Genomic DNA, 22,357 nt, shown 5'->3' on the forward strand with positions numbered 1-22,357 from the left:
ATATCTCAGTTAGTCCAGAATCACTAATATCTTCCAGTGTGGACCAGGCTCCATAGATTGACCATATTTTTTTTCAGGCGATGTTATGAATCTAAAATGGCAACTGTATCTTTGCCAATGGCTTATTCTTTTGGTGTCATTGATTCCATTTGCTGTATGTGTCAAACTACAGCCAAACAAAACAGTTGTCAAAATCCTGCAAACACTGAAATAAATCTGTAAGGCTCAAAAGAACCAGCTGCACTGTGACAGCCTCTAAGCTCATCTTTCAAGGACCCCCAGTTTCTCCCAAGAATCCACGAAGGAACTATTCTCTACATGCTTGTTGAAGAGGCTGTTTTAGTCAAAAGCTGGTTTACCAGCTCAATAAACTGTTCCTGTAGGGATTGTGCCTGTATGGATTTCCTCCTGTACAGAAGCTCTGTACCCTTTATAACTTCAGTACCGAGTTTGAACTTTTGCAATGGTTCAGTTCCAAATTGAATCATTTGTAAGATCATCAGAACAGGGTCTGTCTTTTTGTTATGTTTGTACAGTGCCTAGCACAATTGGGTTCTAGTCTACTGCTGGGGTCCCTAAGCAGTACCACAGTATAAATAAATCATCATCATCATCACCATCAAACTTTCAACTATCAAGATAATTTTGTCTGGTATGAAAGCCAGATAATGAGATAGCATCTACCTCTTCTAGTTGACATCTATACCACTACTTTGAATAAGAACTGACAATATCAGAAAGAAAAGGAGGTAGAATAATTGCTTCTTCAATTTGTTTCCTCGCTGCCTGCAATTTAATCTAATTTTTACATTTTTCTGTCTGCAATCCTTCTTGAACTTCATTCCATATTTCAATAGGAGTATAGCCACTGAGTCTGATTCTTAATTCACATCAGTTTTACAGCTGTCAACTCCTCCACTTACATAGTGGAGTTACTCCTATTTTACACTGCTGAATGTGACATCAGGATAACTATATTTATGCACTTTATCCAAGACAAGGCCAATAGGATTTAATGTATTTCAATTTAATTAAATAATTTGTCCTTTAAACATTCTTTATACTTTATGATTTTCTGTACAAATTGTTATATTGATAGGCCAGTTTTTAATAAGCTGTCCAGAATGGCCAGTCACTGAATTTTACTGTACATCCTGAGAGAGAATATGATTCTACTTACCTGCCTCTAGTAAGTTGATAGATAAGGTGGATGAGGTAATATCTTTGGTTGGACCAACTTCTGTTGGTGTGAGAGACGAAGTTTCAAGCTTACACAGAGCTTGAGTTTGTCCCTTTCACCAACAAAAGTTCGTCCAATCAAAGATATTACCTCCCCCACCTTGCCTATCTGATATCCTGGCACTGACACTGGTACGACACACTGCATGTGTCTAGTTAATTGAGTGGTTATAATTATTCCTTGTGAATGTATTATCCAATAAATTCTGCCCTTTTCCTACTGTGCATTTTTCAGAACTGATCTTGGTTTAGGCAAATCTATCTATCTATCTATCTTCATTCATTCATTCATAAATCAAAATCAGTTTATATTTGTATTTGCTAAATAGTCTGAAAAAAAAATCAAGCCTATGAGTCATTAGTGAAGTGTTTGCTTTTACTAATTGGTATTCTTTAGTTCTAGTGTGTGATTAGTCACCCAAGTCACACTCTATTGTCCCTAGTCCCTGATTGGATGACTAAATGTATAGTCTGAATGTATAGTATAGTATGAATATTGAACAAAACATGGTCAAACTGAAAAGCCATCTTGAAAATGAATGAATGTATGTTTATGAACACTGTTTCTTCAATATTCTACCAGCTGTACTCAGAAGCAAAGCTGATAAAAGGCAGGCTATTATCAAATTAATCTGCAATTTCAAGTAAGGATGAAATTGGGTGTTTTGTTTTTTTTTAAACTGACTTTGTTTTTTAGTTGTTCCTTTATGTCTCTCAAACTTTTCATTATAATGAAATATTTGGGATGAAAGCAGAAAGGACCAGTTCCTGAGGTCCAGTTATAACTTGGTCATTGGCTTCAAAGATTTCAGACCTGAAGGCGTGATTGTGTGTGGTGTTTAGTGTTTGTGTTTTAAATAGTTGTGCAAGTAACTGCTTTCTGTGCACAAGTAGGAGAAGAATGGTGCATTTGCCATGGATAAGTATCATTTAGGGAAAATGTTTAGATAGAACAGGTGACTAAAACCCTGTTTTCACTAATTTGTCATATTTTCCTGGATGTATTTTATTTAGGGCTGTCAATTAATTGCAGTTAACTCACGCCATTAACTCAAAAAAATTAATCACGATTACAAAAAATTAATTGTAATTAATCGTAGTTTTAATTGCACTGTTAAATAATAGAATACCGATTGAAATTTATTAAATATTTTGGAAGTTTTTCTAGATTCTCAAATATATTGATTTTAATTACAATACAGAATACAAAATGCACAGTGCTCACTTTATATTATTGTTTATATTGCAAATTGCACTGTAAAAATGATGAACAAAAGAAATAGTATATTCATCTCATACAAGTACTGTAATGCAATCTCTTTATCGTGAAAGTGCAACTTACAAATGTAGATTTTTTTTACATAGCTGCACTCAAAAACAAAACAATGTAAAACTTTAGAGCCTACAAGTCCACTCAGTCCTACTTCTTATTCAGCCAATCACTAAGACAGACAAGTTTGTTTACATTTAGAAGAGATAATGCTGTCCACTTCTTATTTACAATGTCACCTGAAAGTAAGAACAGGCATTTTTATGGCACTTTTGTAGCCGGTATTGCAAGGTATTTATGTGCCAGATATGCTAAACATTCATATGCCCCTTCATGCTTTGGCCACCATTACAGAGGACATGCTTCCATGCTAATGACACTTGTTTACAAACAAACAAACAAAAAAAAAGCGTTAATTACATTTTGTGTGAACTCCTTGGGAGAGAATTGTATGTCTCCTACTCTGTTTTACCCACATTCTGCCATATATTTCGTATTATAGCAGTCTTGGATGATGACCCAGCACATGTTGTTCATTTTAAGAACACTTTCACGCAGATTTGACAAAACGCAAAGAGGGTACCAATATAAGATTTCTAAAGATAGCTACAGCACTCAACCCAACGTTTAAGAATCTGAAGTGCCTTCCAAAATCTGAGAGGGATGAGGTGTTTTCCGAAGTCTTATCATAGAATATCAGGGTTAGAAGGAACCTCAGGAGGTTATCTAGTTCAACCCCCTGCTCAAAACAGGACCAATCCCCAGACAGATTTTTGTCCCAGATCCCTAAATGGCCCCCTCAAGGATTGAGCTCACAACGCTGGGTTTAGCAGGCCAATGCTCAAACCACTGAGCTATCCCTCCTCCCTGTTCTGTAGAAACTACAGAACCAAAGCCACCAAAAAAGAAAATCAACCTGCTACTGGTGGCATCTGACTCAGGTGATGAAAATGAACATGCGTCCGTCTGCACTGCTTTTGATCGTTATTAAGCAAAACCTGTTATCAGCATGGACGCATGTCCTTTGGAATGGTGGTTGAAGATGAAGGGACATATGAATCTTTAGCACATCTGGCATGTAATTATCTTGCAACGGTGGCTACAACAGTGCCATGCAAACACCTGTTCTCACTTTCAGGTGACATTGTAAACAAGAACAGACAGCATTATCTCCTGCAAATGTAAACAAACTTGTTTGTCTGAGTGCCTGGCTGAATAAAAAGTAGGACTGAGTGGACTTGTAGGCTCTAAAATTTGACACTGTTTTATTTTTGAATGTAAGTTTTTTTTGTACATAATTCTATATTTGTAAGTTTAACTTTCATGATAAAGAGATTGCATTACAGTACTTGTATGAAGTGAATTGAAAAATACTATTTCTTTTGTTTTTTACAGCACAAATATTTGTAATACAAATAAATATAAAGTGAACACTGTACACTTTGTATTCTGTGTTGTAATTGAAATCAATATATTTGAAAATGTAGAAAACATCCAAAATATTTAAATAAATGGTATTAAATTATTGTATAATAATGCAATTAATTGCGATTAATTTTTTTAATTGGTTGGCAGCCCTAATTTATTACAATATTAAACCTGGTAATGTAGAAATAATAAATATATACAGTCAGTTCTTTTAATAGTTTTAGCATCGTCTCACCTTATCCCAGAAATGTCCCCTCCTGTCTCCCAGATCCAAATTTCCTAATTCAAAACCAAAACCCACCATATTTCAAAAGAGAGAGAATCTCATTTAGCTAGCCCCAGTCTTTCTGGACAGATTGCTGCTGATGTTGCACATCTGACCAATCAGTAATTCAGATCTTCCGCACTAGGTATGAGACAGCGTGCACATAAAAGGCCTTTAAATAGCAATGAGCATCTACCACGCCAACACCACAACAGTGAAGCAGCAATTTGAGCCACCTCCCTAATATTTTGTTTAAGTATTAGTGTAGACCTTAATTGATTCAACAACACTCCAGAACACAATGGGGTTATTTGGATTCAGAACGTTAGATTGGGTCCATCTCTACTTTTAAAAACATTTTTAAATAAAAGGAATAAAAAGCAGCCTTCACAGAGAATAATGGAGCACCTTATGGTTCATAATTTACACATTAAGGGCAACATTTTCTTCAGATATGCAGTGGCAGAGCTTGACTGAGAGATCCATGCTTGAAGGGAGTACAAGATCTTAGAACTGAAATCTGTCATGTGGATCAGAGAACAGATTTTTGCCATGAATACAGATGTCTAAGAAAACTCATAGGTTTATTAACATACATAATCATAGTTTAGGAAGCATGTTTATAACAATTACCAAATGTTCAATATTGTTTACAAAATAATTGATTAAATGTATGTAAGAAGAAATTGAATTTTTTTCTAGTTGTAACTGAGGCTTTGGTTGAAGGCAACTTGAATTGTTTCTAATCAATAAAACTGCCACATCTTTTAGACAAGGCTAACTGAATGCATGAATACCACTGTGCATAGCTGACAAAGACAGAACACTTTTGTGAAAAGGCTCTGTAAATTCTTTCCCACAGAAATCAACGAAAGGGTCGGTTGTCCTGGGCTACGTATTCCGTCACTTAAACCTTGTGGAGATAGATTACTTTGGACTGCGTTACTGTGACAGAAGTCATCAGACGGTGAGTAAAAGACACAACAGATTGGATTTCCCAGTTGTAAATTTTACCCTGTTGGTGACCTTTCTCAGTGGTGCGCTTGGCTGTCATACCTTCAATATCTCATGAAAGAATAAGATTTCCAGTAGCAGTTTCTTTAATTTGCCTATTGAGAGGATCTATTTTTGTGTTTCTGTAGAAAGGGCCTTTTTTTATTCTCACTGAAGTTAGCGGAATTTTAGCTATTGACTTAAATGGGAGCAGAAATGTGACAACAGAAAATAAAATTAAAAAAGGTGTTGCAAATGACCAGTAGTAAAATGCTGTATATAAAAAGTACTATTTGAATTCTTCCTGTTAAACTAAACAAACAAGTGTTAGTCCATGATATTTCCCTGAATAGGAATTCTGTTTGGAAGCGAACCTATTGCGACTAATTCCTGGACTGGCTAGAGTTGGGGGGAATGTTGGGGGAGGGGAGAGGGGGGCAATAGAAGCAGCGTTTGCAGGCATGGCACAAATTTCCTAATTCAGGGCCACTTCCTGGATCACTGTTTTAGAGTGATGTTACTTATTTGGAGGATGCTTTTGGCTGCCAGGATATATTGAATTGTAGCTGGTTATACCCTGAGAAGAAAGGTGTGTGATAATGACTTTTGGACACCACATGAACTGGCTTGGTTTTGAGGTGGATGGGGGGTGGTCTTTTTGATAGGTGTTCTACATACACACAGTAGAGACAGCCCTTCCCCCAAAGAGCTTACAATCTGAATAAATCAGTCAAGAGAGAGGCTTTGTATTATCTTCATTTTACAAAGAGATTAAGGCCTGGTCTACATTTAAAAGTTTTGCCAGAATAACTGCATTGATGAGGAGTGTGAAAAAAATCATACCCCTAAATGACATAGTCATGCCAGCCAAAGCCCTGGTGTAGATGCAGTTATACTGGCAAAAAAAAAAGTTATTTTGATAGTATAGCTTATTTTGTTTAGGGAACTGGTATAAATTATACCAGCAATAGTACATTTTTGCCAGTATGAGCGGCATTGCTGGTAGAAGGGAGTTGTTCTAGTGTAGATGAGGCATAAGTGGCTTGTCCTAAATGACAGAGAAAGTCTGTAACAGGGCCTGGAATTGAACCCAAGTGTCATGAGTCCTAGTCGAGAGCCTTAATAACAAGACCAGCCTTTCTCTCTAGTTAATGACTATCTAGTTAATTTAGAATTTTAAAAATGCAGGTAACCTCAACTGATTCAGGGACAGGGGAAATCTCTGTTAAATGAACAATTGCAGAACCCCATCAGCTCTCCTCAGAACAATCAGGGCAGATTTTTCTCTCTTACACTAATGTAAATGAGGAGTAACTTCAGTGAGTTCATTACGGTTACACCTGTATAAAACGTGTGTAGGTGAGAAGGAAAATCAGGCTCTCACGTCTTTGCTAGTTTGTGATTCATAGTGAAATGCTGTTCAGTGAATCGCCAATATAAAGGAAAAACTCCATGAAGTAAATGAGACCTTGCATAAAATAGTAAATGAAAAAATTATAATTCTTCACAGACCTGTTAAAGGTATAACACTAGGGACTGGCATGTGAGTGGTGGGGGTGATTAGTTCTGCACTGTCATGCAAGAGACCTAGATTTGAGTCTTCTAGTGTCTCATTTTTAGAGCCCCAAATGTCAAATAGATCTATTTGCTAATTTATTTGAAAACTCTACTTAATGGGAAAGACTCCAAAATAAATATCTGATAGAAAAATGTGTGCCTCATGTTAACACATTACTATCAGAAAGGAATATTCTAACTTCTGATCTGATGGAGTTTTAGAGTATTCTCTAATTAACAGTTTAATGAACAAAACAGTTCAGATGAAATAAGATCCTCCACACACACACTTTAAAACATGCAACAAAATCACTTTTTCTTAAAACTTGAAACATACCTTTTTACTGAGGTTTGAAAAGGTATGTTTAACTATTTCCTTGCATTATTTTTTATTTTTACATATATAAAAATAAACAAACAAACAAAAACACCACACCATCACCAACTCTGTTAAAATAATATTATTTAATTTGCAAAGTCAAGCACTTGAAAATTAGGAAATGCCACCTTTATGGTTACCCATGCAACCTTTAAACTGTCACCTTGTGTATCCATCCTATGAACTGAGTAAGACAGACATCCAGTGGAAAAAGTAGCATGCTGTCATGTAATTGAAGACTGTATCATAATGCAAACTCACAAGAGGGTTGAACTAAGGATGCGCAGACTGTAAATCTGGCATTCCCTAAATTTCGAGTGCTTGATTCTTTCCTGCAATGAAGGGTCATAGGTCATCAGGAGGGGACCACTGGAGCAGCATGATGGCGAAAGCCATTCTTGGAGCATTTATGGGAATCCACCAGGTTTTAGAAGCTTTAGGGGCTAGCAGCTGAAGCCTGATGAGTCATGGTATACTGAATTAACCATAACTGAGGGAAAGTTTACACTACAGTGCTACATCAGTGCAGCTGCACCACGTCTGATGAAGACGCACTATGCAGATGGGAGAGCGCTCTTCTGTCAGCATAATTACTCCACCTCCATGAGAGGCGGAAACTATGTTGGCAACAGAGCGTCTTCCACCAACATAACGTTGGTGTGGTCAGAGCTTAAATCGATGTAACTTGCATTGCTCTAGGGGGTGTATTTTTCACACCACTGAGTGACATAAGTTATATCAACTTAAGCAGTAGTGTAGACCGGCCTTGAAAAAGAAGGCTGTGCTGGTTAAAGAACTAGCCTGGCTTAGAAGGGAAGTGAAAGCAGCTTTAAAAAACAACAACTCAATATAACACAAATGGAGAAAAGGGAAGTTGATAGCAATGAATATAAAATAGAAGCTAGGAATTGTAGAACAAGCAAAAGGACACTAGGTGAAATCTATGTCCAGCAGAGTTACAGATAATATGTTTTTTTTTAAATCTACCAGGAACAAAAGGAATACTGGCAGTGGTATTGGTCCATTGCCAAGTGGAAATGGTAGAAGCGTCAATAATAATGCAGGAAAAGCAGAATTGCTCAGTAAATATTGCTGTTTTGTACTTGGGAAAAAGGCAGATGTTTTATTTATATCATATGTTGATGATGAAATGCTCTCCATTGCAACAATAACTAAGGAAGATGTTAAACAGTAGCTGCTAAAGTTAGACATTTTAAAATCAGCAGGTCCAGATAACTTGCATTCAAGAGCTTTAAAAGAGCAAGGATCTTTCTGGACCATTAATGTTAATGTTTAATAAGTCTTGTAACACTGGGGAAGTTCCTAGGATTGTCAGCCCTCCAGGATTGTCCAGGAATCTCCAGGAATTAAACATTAATCTTTAATTAAAGATTATGTCATGTGATGAAACTTTCAGGAATACGTCCAATCAAAATTGGCAACCCTAGAAGTTCCAGAGGGCTAGAAGTTGCTAATGTTTGCCAATACGTAATAAGGGTAAACTGGATGATCCAGGTAATTATAGGCCTGTTAGCCTGACATCAATTCTGGGCAAAGTAAGGCTGATATGGGTCTTGATTAATAAAAATATTAAAGGAGAGTAATATAATTAGTGCCAATCAAAATGGGTTTATGGATAATAGATCTTGTCAAACTACTTAATATCCTGTTGGATTAATAGAGGGAATAGTGTCTAATAGACTTCTGTAAGACATTTAACATGGTACCACATGACATTTTGATTAAGAAACTAAAATGATACATGATCAGAAGGGCACATATTCAACGGTTTAAAAATTGGCTAACTGATAGGTCTCAAAATGTATTTGTAAATGGAGACTCCTCAGCAAGCAGATGTGTTTCTAGTGTCGCCCTGCAGGAATTGGCTCTTGGCCCTATGCCATTTAATATTTTTTTCAAGGACCTGGAAGATGATATAAAATCATTACTGATAAGGTTTGCAGATGACACAAAAATTAGGAGAATGGTTAAATGTATTAGAGAAGCATTCTCTTCATTAGAATGATCTGTGAATGCTTGATAAACTGGGTGCAAGCTAACAATGTGAATTGCATACAGCCAAATATAAAGTCGTACATTTAGGAACAAAGAATGTAGGCCGTATTTACTGGATGGGGAACTCTTATCCTGGGAAGCAGTGACTCTGAAAAGTATTTTTGAGGGGTATATCATGGTGAATAATCTGATGAACATGAGTTCCTGGAGTCACACTGTGGCCAGAAGGGCTAAAGCAATCCTTGGATGTTTATACAGGGGAATATTGAGTAAGAGGAGGGAGGTTTTACTACCTCTGTATTTGGCACTGGTGCCACTGCTCCTGGAACGCTGTAGCGAGTTCTGGTGTCCACACTTCAAGTGTGAAACTCCGAGACCCTCAATCTATGTAGTTTATCAAAGAGAAAGTTAAAAAATGATTTGATCACAGTCTATAAATAACTACATGGGGAACAGAAATTCAATAATAAAGGGCTCTTCAATCCAGCAAACTAAGGTATAACTTGAGCCAATTGCTGAAAGTTGAAGCTAGACAAATTTATACTAGAAGTAAAGTGCAGTTTTTATCAATGAGTGTAATTAACCATTGGAACAATTTACGAAGGATTGTGCTGGAGTCTCCATCACTGGACATTTTAAAATAAGATTGGCTTATGTTTCTAAAAGATATGCTCTAGTTCAATCACAGCTATGGGACATGAAGCAGGATTTAATTCAGGAAAACCTGGGGCTTGTGTTATGCAACAAGTTAGACGAGATGATCGGAATGGTCCCTTCTGGCTTTAAAAGCTCTGAATCTCTGAATTAGAACAAAAAATTGTGTGCTATAGCATTGCAGTGACCCCATGTGAGACAAAGATTACAATTTCATAGTAATCTGAGCTTCATGACTAGAGCACCAGATGCTTTGTGGACTGGCAGGGGACAAGTCTACCGATTCCAGTCACTTCATTGATTGACACTGCAGCAAATGAAAAAATTTCAACCTAGTTAATGTTTTGTTTCAAACAGGTTCTGAGCTTTTGACCAAGATTTGACCCTACACAGAAACTTGGCATGAAGCTTTAACAAAATACTTTTTACATTCATTTAAAGAAAGGTAGTTAGGAAATAATATGCACTGCACAGATGGAATTTACTGCACACTCCCCATGTTGCTTTGCATGTGTTTAACCTGAAATAGCTTTAAATATACATAATGGAGCCACATTTTAAAATCCAAGTTAAGAATCAGTAGCATATGCTCCAACCCTCCAGTGGTTCAAAAGAAGGTGTCGGGGTTTGTTTTTTTAAAACTGAGAATATTAGCAGTCCTGTATTAGGCTTGATCTGCACTTAAAAGTTAGGTTGACATAGCTACGTGGGCCCCTGTGAAAAATCCACACCCCTGAGTGACGCAGCTATGTCAAAGGACAAATGCTTCCGTCGACCTACCTGTGGGGAGGTGGTGTTTCCACAGGTCTTTGCCAGCATAGCTACAGCACAATAGCTATGCCAGTATAGTTCCTGTTGTGTAGAATAGCCTTAGACTTGATGGCCAGTAGGACCTTTGTAACCAACTATGAATGGGTTTTGGTGTTTGGTGACTGAAGCCTAAATGATTTGACATATTGTTTATAACTACATATGGATTCAGATGAAATCTGGATCTGTATATACCCAGACGTTATGGCTCCTTCTTTAAGTGTTTAAATATATGGAGATATACCTCTCTCATAGAACTGGAAGGGACCCCAAAAGGTCATCGAGTCCAGCCCCCTGCCTTCACTAGCAGGACTGATTTTGCCCCAGATCCCTAAGTGGCCCCCTTAAGGATTGGGCTCACAACCCTGGGTTTGTGCAGGCCGATGCTCAAACCACTGAGCTATCCCTCCCTCCTATCCCTGTTCATAATTGAAAGCCCAGATGAGAATTTAAATTTTATGGTAATTATCTCTGTACCCAATACCCAGCAGCATTCAGTGGGAGTCTGTCCATTTTATTTAGTTGCTTTATCTTTTTTGAAAATCTGGCCCATCGTGGTGCAAATTCCTCCATCATTTGAGTAACCGTACTTAGGTCAGGATCAGGCCCTCTCTATGCCTCTGATTTAACTCTGACCCTACTCTCAGATCCTTACATTGACGCCCTAACTCCATGGAAGCAAAACATCTCGCAGGATGTAGAGTTGTTGTGGATGTCTGTGAGATGGAGACTGGGGGCGGTCATTGGGTTTGGGTCACTGGCTGCCCTGCTCCCAACAGACCCAGTTTGAGCCTGGCCTGGCCAAGTCCAGACAGAGGGAGGGCACAGACAGGGGTGGGGCTACCACAGGAAGGTAGAGCCAAACTCTTCCACCACAGGGAGCCAGTGTGTGACACAGCCACCATGCTGCCGGTGCTGAACCTGCACCCAAGGGAGAATCAGGGACAGTGGGGCAGGGAGGGGAAGTTTGGATGTCTGGGATGGGAAAGGGGTGTCAGGGTGGGCGCTCTGCCTGGGGAGAGAGCAGATGGGGGATGTGGCGGTGGATTCTCTGCCTGGGGAGCAGGGTGAGTCAGGGGCAACGGGGTGAGGTCAGGGTATCAGGAATAGGAAGGGGAGTCAGGGTGGATGCGCTGCATGGGGAGTGAGGGGAGCTACTGGGAGAAGGGCAGTTGGCTCCAGGCTGGGAAGGGAGGTCCGAGCAGTTCATGTCTCTCTTGCCAGGGGTAGCTGCTCCTGGCTCTGGCTTGATCACCCTGCTTCCTATCTGCTTCCAGCCTGATCTCAGGTGCCATGGTGGCTGTTCCAGCCTCTCCAGGTCCTGCTCTCACCTCTACTCCCAGAAGCTGCGGAGCCCGAATCACCAGTATGGCCATCACAGCACCTGCCCCAGAGGTAGAGGAAGTTGTGACTGGCACAGTTGGTGATATGCACAGTATATGGAAGATTGCTGCAAGGCCGCTTATGTACGCGGTTTCCAGAAATTGTTGGTGAGAAGTAAAGGGCCAAAACATGTTTCTCCGCTCAGTGCCTTGGAATAAGATAGAAGTGAGGTAACCAAAAAAGTATTAAGGGGCCCCATCCCCCGAAGCATCCCTGTAATTCCAGCACTGCCAGTGACCCATTCCCCTCTGGGATCACTGCCTGGTGCAGGATGTCCTCAACTCTTGGGGTGGTAGAATAGAGCAAATGAGCCAGGCCTGGGCTAGGCTCTTGCGCCTCTCTTGACCCATCACAAGGACACAGCAGCCCATCACGCCCTCGAGGATAACAGCCTTTGCATGCTACTAATGAACATGGTTTTATAGCACAAGTGATAGCAATCTATTCTGCAATGTTGAAGGTTCCTGTTGTTGGCCCATAGCTGAGGAGTTGTTATACCAAATGTAACCAAATTTGTTTATGCCCTTTTCCTTAAAAACAAAACAAAACAAACAAAAACCAACGCCACACCATCTAGGAAATGATATATAAACCTCCCTACATTAAAAGAACATAATTTAAATTGCAAAATCAAGCAATCAAAAGTTAGAAAATGCTAGATTTGTGGTTGCCTAGCAACCTTAATTCAACCGCCTTGTGCATATACATTATGATACAAGATAATTACAAGTTCACATACTGTTTTTTTTTCCACAAGGTCCCCTGCCTCATTCAATTCACAGGATGGATGCCCAAGGGGGCAGAATTAAGATTGCAAAGGCAACTATAAATCTGGCATTTCCTTATGCTTGACTTTGCAACCTAAATGATATTCTTTTTATGTATCTTTTTATATACAATTGGTACCTATATGTTTATAAAGCTAAAAAGTAGTGAGGACTGTAAAACCTTAAATAATCAAATATAGAGCAGGGATATGCTAGTTCTCAATAAACACATCAGAAAGGTAGAGCTATTTAAGATAAAGGACAATCTTAGCATAAAAACAAATAATAATAATTAATGGAGATATCCTATCTCCTAGAGCTGGAAGGGACCTTGTAAGGTCATCGAGTCCAGCCCCCTGCCTTCACTAGCAGGACCAAGTACTGATTTTGCCCCAGATCCCTAAGTGGCTCCCTCAAGGATTGAACTCACAATGCTGGGTTTAGCAGGCCAATGCACAAACCACTGAGCTATCCCTCCCCCCAGAATTAATATCAGGGTTGGAAGGGACCTCAGAAGGTCATCTAGTCCAACCCCCTGCTCAAAACAAGACCAATCCCCAGACAGATTTTTACCCCAGTTCCCTAAATGGCCCCCCTCAAGGATTGAACTCACAATCCTGGGTTTAGCTGGCCAATACTCAAACCACTGAGCTATCCCTCTCCCCAATAGGAAGGGATAAATGCGGATAAAGTGGCCTTGAATAAATGTAGGCTGCAAATTAGAAGAAGGTTTCTAATCATCAGAGCAATGAGGTTCTGGAACAAAGTTCCAGGAGAAGTAGTGGGAGCAAACAACCTAACTAGTTTTCAGATGGAGTTTGATAAATTTGTCAATGGGATTACCGTATTTTCCGGGGTATAAGACGACTGGGCGTATAAGACGACTCCCAACTTTTCCAGTTAAAATATAGAGTTTGGGATATACTCGCCGTATAAGACTACCCCTTTTCCAATGCACACCAAATAAAAATTAAAAAAACATCAGATTTGATTTCAATATGGTAATTTTAATTCAAATGCTTATGACATGCAGGTACTTAGCAGGAAAACTGTCACTTGTAAACATAAGGCTGTTTGTCATCAAACATGTAAACATAAAACAGTGCAAGTGGATTAAACTTTTCCTAATTCACTCTAAAGCTGAAAGGAAGGATAAGACAATAAACCCATGGGAGCTGCCATGCTGTTTGTTTTCTAAGCTGTCAACCAAACTGGAACTGATGATGATAGGAGGAAGATAACAAACAATAGAGAGAGAGCAAGTGCCGGGCAAGTCCCTGGCGAGTTAGCAACGCCCATCATAACTGCAAGCTACGGTATTTTTACAGGTTTTGCTGGTGTGACAGTTTCCCTTTAAAAGCCTTCAAAATCCTCCTGTTCGTCATCTGATATCATAAGTACATCAATGACATCTTGTGATACATTTGTAAGGCAGTCATCGTATGGATCGAATTCCGTATCAGATGGTGTGGTCTCAGCTTCGGCTTCCTCTTCATCTTGCCACAAGTAGTCGTCCTCCATACCATCTAATGAATTTGATATGCCACACTTCTTGAAAGACTTGATTACTGTTTCTGCATCAATATCATTCCAGGCTTTTATGACAAACTTGCACAAAACATCCAACTGTGGAGCACGCATGTTTCCTCCTTTTGTGAATGACTTTTCGCCACTAACCATCCATTCACTCCACTGTTCTCGAATGCGATCTTTAAATGGCTTGTTTAGGCACACATCCAGTGGCTGTACCAACGATGTCAATCCTGCAGGAATAACTGCCACATCTGTGTTTAGTCTTGCAAGCCTTTGCTTGGTGCTGGGAGTTAAATGAGCCCTGAACATATCCCACACCAGTAGACTACATTTTTGAATAAGTCCACCTGGTCGCCTGCTCCATACATTATCAAGCCATAGCTTTACCCCTTCTTCATCCATCCAGCCTTTTTCATTCACATGTACAAAACAACCAACAGGGAACTTGAGTTTCGGCATTGTTTTTCTTTTAAAAATAATCATTGGTCTCAGTTTGCTGCCATCAGCTGTGCATCCTAGTACCACTGTAAAACTGGACTTCTCATGTCCTGTTGTTTTAATTAAAATTGTTTTTTCACCTTTTTGATGGACAGTTTTATTTCCAACCATATCAAAATTCATTGGAGTTTCATCCATATTTCCAATACTACTTAACGCATAGCCATGTTTAGTGCGCTGTTTTATTATGTATCGATGGAAACTATTTACTTTGCTATCAAGATCTGCAGGTAATTTTTGGGCAATTTTCGTCTTTTGCCTCAGTACCATATTATGCCTTTCCATGAATCTAGTACACCAGGATACAGTGGCCTTAAATCTGTTGCTGTGATCTGGGTTAGATTTGGCCCACTGAAGTGCAAACAAATGTATTTTATTTCGTGTCACTACATAACCATTTTGGCGATGCTCATTCACCATGTCTGCTACATGTTTTTCGAGTTCTGGCCAATGTGGGGTGCCTCTTCTTAATGCACACTTACCCCTTGGCATACTCTTTAATGCTTTTTCATTTGCTTTCCAGTCCCGAACCATCTTTTCTGTTACTCCATATTGTCTTGCAGCAGCGCAATTATTATGTTCCATGGCAAAGTTTACAACTTTAAGTTTGAAACTGGCTTCATATTTCTTTCTTCTTGCTGGTGGAGCCATGATAAGGTTTTGACTGTTGGACATTTGTATACTGTACTGTATGTACTGGTGCTATACTGTATGAACAGGTACAGATACTGGTGCTGTACTGTTTGAACAGGTACAGATACTGGTGCTGTACTGTATGTGGTACCCAGTATACAACAACCAGCCAATCACGGCAAGCGATGTACCTTACCGGCGATTGGCTGGTTGTTGTATACAAAGCCTGCTTGGATTGGTCAGCTCTCCCTGCCTGCCCAGCCCTCCCTGTCTCCAAGACTATCAGAGCGGTAGTGCAAACACGCCTCTTTCACCCGTCTGGCCCGCCCTTGTATCCTATTACCTCCTTCTCTGCCTCTCAGATCTCGCACATGCGCGCCAGGAGCGAGATCTGAGAGTCAGAGAAGGAGGTAATAGGATACAAGGGCGGGCCAGACGGGTGAAAGAGGCGTGTTTTTCTGGGCACAGCACCGCTCTGTCTCTTGCTTGCTCCGCCCTTGCTGCTTTCATGCGGCCGCGGCCGTTTTTGAGCTCCCCCCACCCCTTCGCCCCTTGTCCCCAGTACGGATTCATCAATCACGCCCTGGAGCTGCTGGTGATCCGGAATTACGGCCCGGAGGTTTGGGAGGACATCAAGTAAGTGCCGCTGCGAGGGGCCCCGGCTCGCTCGCTCGCTCTGTCTGGGAGCCGTCACCCCTTGGGGCAAGATGCCCTCCCGCCCCCCGCTGTTCGCCCCGATCCGCCCCTGGCCTGCTCCTGTGCAGATTGTGGCTCCCTTCCCCCGTAGGGGTCCCCCCGCCCGGGCACTCCGCGGCAGCCACAGCTGGTTCCCACGCTCCTGTCAGGGCGGGAGGGAGCGGAGGCAGCCGCAGCAGCCCGGGAGACATATGTGGTGACCGCAGATTCAGCTCAGAAGTTTCAGCACCCGGCGTATAAGACGACCCCCGATTTTTGAGAAGATTTTCCTGGGTTACAAGGTTGTTTTATACGCCGGAAAATACGGTATATGATGGGATTGCCTGTGATAGCAGGGGACTGGACACAATGGCCGAGGAAGTAATTTCTAGTCCTATGCCCCTATCTAATCTGGAATCCAGACTCAGATTATAGAGGAATATAGAGCTTGCTGAAATGAGAGAAGTCATATAGTTGTTCTGTGACTGGATTTTGAATTCTTCTGAAACTGTAGTTTCAATTGTCTCTTGTATCATAGCATAGAGCTATCCATGATGAACAAACCAGTTGGGCAATATGTGTTTTGTGTTATGGTGCAGAGTACTAATCTCAGTAGGAGAAGAGTTCTGAAGTCAGAATGTGGATTGTATTCCATTTTGTACAGTCTTTATTGCTTAGTTTTTGTGTCTGATTGACTTGCAGTCTATTTGTTATTTTATAAGTGGTCCTGCTAAGTAGGATTGGTGCTTCTTTATAATGCAAGTTGACAAGAGCTCCAATAGGATGTTTGAACAAATTTATCAAGTGATTTGTTTGTTTTTCTTCCCTCTCACTGTAAATTTAAGAAGGTTTCTATTTTTGGAGGGTTATTGAGGAATAGCCACTGCAAGATTTCTTATTTTGTTTCGGAAGTTTTGTCATAGTGTCAGATGTGTTATCTGTATTCTTCTGAAGCTATCAGTTTTAATTGAATAGGGTTGATATGGGCTTGTTTACATGGTTCTGTAGTCTGCACCAGCTGGGGTGTAAATTTGAATGCACACCAGTGTTTTGTGCAATAACTGGCCCACGTGGATGCTGCTGGCATGCACTAAAAGTTCCCTAGTGTTTGTTACTGTAATCCTATTTCAAACAGTACTACATGAACATGCACATGGGCCAGTAAGTGCGACACGCTGGTGTTCATTAGAGTTTCCATCCCAGCTGGTGTGGACTAAAGCACCGGGTAGACAAGCCCTGTGGGCTCTAGGAGTCAAGCTCAGGACTGCCAGCTTTAGCTGAGATTCCTAGTTAGCATCTGTAATAAAATACAGCTGATTGAACGGATGTAGTGTCTCTTGTAAATCTGAGTGTGAGGCAGTATTCAACAGCTATTGCTGAATGTGAAAGTGACCGTGTCGTTCCTCTACTATGACTCCTTCCTCGTGGAAGATGTGTAGGAACACACTTGTCAAGACAATGTTTTTCTCATTTACAGATTGCAGACTGCAATACTTCAGATTTTTATAGTAATACATATAACCACCACCAACAAATTACTCAGGCTTCTGTGTTTTACCAATATAGAAGAAAAAGTCAATTTCCTTTGGATTAGGCCCTAAATTCATTGTGCCTAATAGTTAACATAATTGTTTGTAATTCGCTTGTACTGAATTTGGGGGAAAATAGTAATATATAAATGTATAATTTGAAGTTAATCTTTAATAGCTTGCCATGGTAAATGACTAATTTCCATATCTATTCTCACAGTACTGGCTGGATCCTGCAAAGACCCTTGCAGAACATAAGGAATTGATAAACAGTATGTATTTCACTTGAACCTCATAAACAGTTACTTGAAGATGAAGAGACAGAGGACACCATATGTGCGGAGTAGTGGGCCTTGATTTTTGAGGCATGACAGATTCATAGTTTCCTGAGCTGTATCAATTTTGCAGTTAATAGCCATATCAAAATTACATACATTGATTGAGTGTAATTCCTTTCTCTTACTTAAGGATGTTTCTGTGATTAACCTTTGGTTAGAATAATAGAAGCACTGATATATGGTATAGTTCTTACTTGTATAATTTAGAATTGTACTGCTTTTGATTTCTCTGCCTTGCTAAGTAACATGAATGACTTTTTTTTCTTCTACAAGTGGAAAAAATATTGCCTCTTAGGTCCATATTCAAAAATTTGCTCAGTTTTTTTAATGAATTATGTATTGGTGTCACTCTTTAGATATCAAAGACAAATATCCCATAATTTAAAATATTATTTAATAAGGTTAATAATATTACTTTAATAGAAAATTGGAAACATTTTGTAAAAATATTGCTAATTAATATAGTAAAATCACAAATAATACAGCCAGATTTTTAAAAGTGCTTGGCACCAAGCATCTCCCACTGAGTTATGGATGCTGGCTACTTTTGGAAATCTGGCATTGTATGTGCAGGATTTCAAATTACAATTACATGCATATTTTAAAACAAAATATTGGAGCAGCAATTTTGTTTATCTACCTTGGTCTGCATTGGATTTGCTTGCAACAGATAATACCATCATAACTACCTAGCACAGAATTCCCTGCAGAGTTTTAAATTGTCATCTGCGAGACAGGAAAGTCTTGTAGCTGCCATAGGGAAAAAAGAACAGGCATCTGAACTCTGGGTTTGGCAGAAGAAGCTGCTTTTCAATTTGTTTTGTACAAAAATGTAAATACACTTATATTTCATGGGCCCTGTGAGGTCTGTGGGACTATATACATGGTAGTAAATTCAATTCCTGGTGGCAGGTATTTGCAGGATTAAGCACGACTCTGCAGGTTGTTACTACCATGTGTATCTTTAATGTCACACATAGTCCTACTGCAGTCACTTGGATCAATGGCACATTGGCTGAAGTTGGTGGAAGTATGCATGGGAATAAATATGATCATAACAGGAATTGTAGGATTGAGTTACTGGATTTTATTCGAGAGCTAAAACTTTAAAAAAAGTAAATTACAAAATTCAAAATATTTTACTAGGTAAATAACGCATAATTATACTTTCAGTTATTAATTATCATGGGGAATGTTTCACATTGGACATAGTGTTGTATTCACAAATAAATATAAGAAACAAGAACCAAAAAAACCAAAAACATCCTGTTCCAACAAAGTTTGTATACTCTGTATAGGGAAAAGGGACTCCATGAGGAGTCCATTAGGAACTTCACTCTGTGGTGATGGGGGGGGGGAGCGGCGGCGGGCTCTGTAAACCTCTTGGATAGATAGACAGCTTAGTAGCTCTTCTATAATGAAAGATTTTATTTTATAAATATGCACTACAAAAGTTAATTGTTCTCTCTTTCCTGTAGCTGGGCCACCATATACTCTATATTTTGGTGTTAAATTCTATGCAGAAGATCCATGCAAACTTAAGGAAGAAATAACCAGGTATAGTATTGCATATAGTTTCAATATTGGTGATATGCATATGATGTGCTGATCTGAAATCATAATTAATAAAATTAAGATTGTAATCACATATATGCAGGTGCACACTGCTGCTGTCTTTTTTGTTTGTTTTTGCTTTTACACCTGTGTCTGTAAGAAAACTGAGACGAAGCTTGCATTGTTCAGTAAAAACCTGTTTGGAAGATCAGATTGAACCTGTGCTATATGATACATGGGCAGGTGTCAGGGTTTTGTATGGATTGTTGGGAATTTTTCTTTTTTAAGCATGTATTGTCACATTTGGATTTATACATGTCCTGTGATGGATATGCTTCTAGAGAGAGGTTTTAGATTACCTCCTCCCAGTTTGTGTATCCAAATACGGCTGTAGGGAATACCTGCTTTCCTTTTAATTGTCCATGGTTTAAATTCCAGAACTATTTTTTAAAGAAGTGTTTCTCTTGGTCTTTTGAAAAATATGCAAAAGATGTGGAAAAGCAAAATAACGTTTATGATTCATTTAAATAACAGTTCGCCCCCTAATAATATAGAAGTACACTTGCATAAACACACACACACACACACACACACAAGCTTATCTATTGTGTTTTATGTATAAAAGATATCTGGCAGTTCATTTCAGATTCACAAAGAAATTTTATATTCAAGTGACATATTGATGTAGCGTGCTGATTGGCAGTAATAAATACGTGGAAATGTTCCTCTCTTGCTGTCCACATTTATGCTCAAGTGAAACATGACAAGCCAAACTTTATTACAATACACACATAAATTTTCATTTCCTAACTCAAGGTGGTTAATGGTGAAAAATAAGCAAAAATATTTTTCCTGTACTACTATGATAAGAACGTTTTTTACCATATTGGCATTAGTTTTTCCTCATAGTGACAAAACCTCCCAGTTTGACAAGATTTATATTGAACTAGGAAAAACTAATACTACTATGACTCTGTACAGTGAAAAAGCACGCATTAGTTGCAGTGTAATGCCCCATCTGCCCCGAAAGTTTGATATAGTTTTCCTGTACTTTTCCAGAACCACTTTCAACCCTGCTCACAGGGGAAAAAAGATGGCCCTGGGAAGAGAACTCCGGCAACAGAACCTGCTGTGATTACTACTCTGGAGGCAGGTTGGATTCATATCTGTGAAATGGCAGTTAAGAGCTAAATTTAAAAAAAATGCATTAATTTTGCTTATAACAAGGTCAGTTAATGATTTGCACTGCTTATTAGGTGCATAAATCTATGCCAAAAGCATTTTGGCATGCACAGTGCGTTTTTAGTGAGTCTGCGTTTGTGTGTGCAATATGTTTGCTCACACAAAATTTGGGCTTTTTAAAAGTAGGTGGGGAGGGGGCATAGGAAAGTACTAATCTTATAATTGCAATCTTCAATAATACATATCTAAGAATCTGCATGATCAAATGCCATCAAACTATTTGAGCCTTTATCTCTTTGGGCTCTTACTATAAACCCTGTAGGAAATAGACACGTTTTCAGAAAGAATACTTATGCTAGAATCACCGCCTTCTACATAGAACGGATTAAAGCAATTTTCTTTTTTTTATTGTGATAATTTTCAAACTTAGCTATGTGATTCCAGTGTTTTGCCACTGTTATCTATATTTATTTGTGGAATATGGGTCACTGACTTTTCTTTTTTTATGTAAAGTTGTATGGAGCTTACAGTATTTGATGTTAATACTTCTGTCACATTATGTGATTTCTATTTTTGAATAGTAAAAATCTATCTCTTTACACCAGAAATTGATGTGTTCTGTAGGCAAAAATAAATGCTGACTGGTTATCAATATCTCCTGGGTGTGTTTGCCCAAGCAATGTTTAGACACCATTATCTATGCAATTTGGCAGAGCATATGGTGAGCACTTGAGGTACAAGTTTGGACTAGAGGCCTGATCCTAAAAGAAGCTAAGTATCGCCATCGTTCACTGACTTCAATAGGAGTTAGGAGCATCATCACCTCACAGGAGGCAGAACTGATGCTTCTGACTGCAAATTGTGGGGTTTTGTTTTGTTTTGTTTTTTTAAAAGCTATTTCTTCCTCAAATCCACAGTGAAAATACACACATAAGGACACTTAAGATAAAGCCTCCAGTTTTGCATTTTGTTCTCAAATCAGCATTTTTGTGCCTGAAATGGTGGTTTAGATGTATATACACTGATTTGACAGCCTTTGATTTGAATGTTTATGCCCATTTTGTATTAGTTTATTATCTAAATAATTATTCAAAATGCATTATTTTCCCATCCACATTAGCATTACATCTTAGCAAAAGAATTGGTATTTATTACCCACCTACTTTAGAATATTTAGTTCTAAGTTCCCTTTCATGCAGAATATGATTTCTAGTTTTAAATAACTTTTCTCTGAAGATTTGTCCCATATGTTGTCAGATCTATTCCCACAGTCTATCACCTTTGTAAATACTGTCCCTGCATTAAACGGTGTCATATGCTTCTGGCAATAACGTGCAGTGTTAAATTGTATGTATTTTGTACTGTATATAGAGCCAAGTAGTTAACATTTTAAAGTGAAGGATGGAGGCAAATCAATGGAGCCAACATGTACCTAAAATGGGGAGTAATTAGAATTTTTTTAAAAGCAGGTTAAGTTGTTTTTGTCTTACTTTAGATTATGCTAACTGTGAGAATAGATATGTATGAATAAAATGTGAGGTGGTTAAAATGACACTGTTCACAACTCAGAGGAAACTGTGCATCCCTGCACTTCTGTAATTACTAGGGAAATCCCAAAGAACTGGTGGAAAATATCCATATCCAGGCGAGCTGT

The 22,357-nt window shown here is 39.0% G+C and overlaps 1 protein-coding gene across 6 annotated transcripts in view; it reads left to right on the top strand.

Moving 5' to 3' along the window:
* Nucleotides 1–22,357, top strand: part of EPB41L4A (erythrocyte membrane protein band 4.1 like 4A) — a 211,469-nt gene that overhangs the window by 79,941 nt on the left and 109,171 nt on the right. For 5 of the 6 annotated variants that reach the window (XM_054031889.1, XM_054031887.1, XM_054031883.1 and 2 more), the window contains 3 exons: nt 5,065–5,169; nt 17,850–17,901; nt 19,446–19,524. In XM_054031889.1, coding sequence (XP_053887864.1) covers nt 5,065–5,169; nt 17,850–17,901; nt 19,446–19,524 — 236 coding nt within the window. Of the gene's footprint in view, nt 1–5,064; nt 5,170–17,849; nt 17,902–19,445; nt 19,525–20,580; nt 20,671–22,357 lie in introns of those variants that run through there. The other variant, XM_054031886.1, reaches the window with a different exon arrangement.

The sequence above is a fragment of the Malaclemys terrapin genome, chromosome 6 (genome assembly GCF_027887155.1).
Source record: "Malaclemys terrapin pileata isolate rMalTer1 chromosome 6, rMalTer1.hap1, whole genome shotgun sequence".
In the NCBI taxonomy this organism is placed as follows: Eukaryota; Metazoa; Chordata; order Testudines; family Emydidae; genus Malaclemys; species Malaclemys terrapin.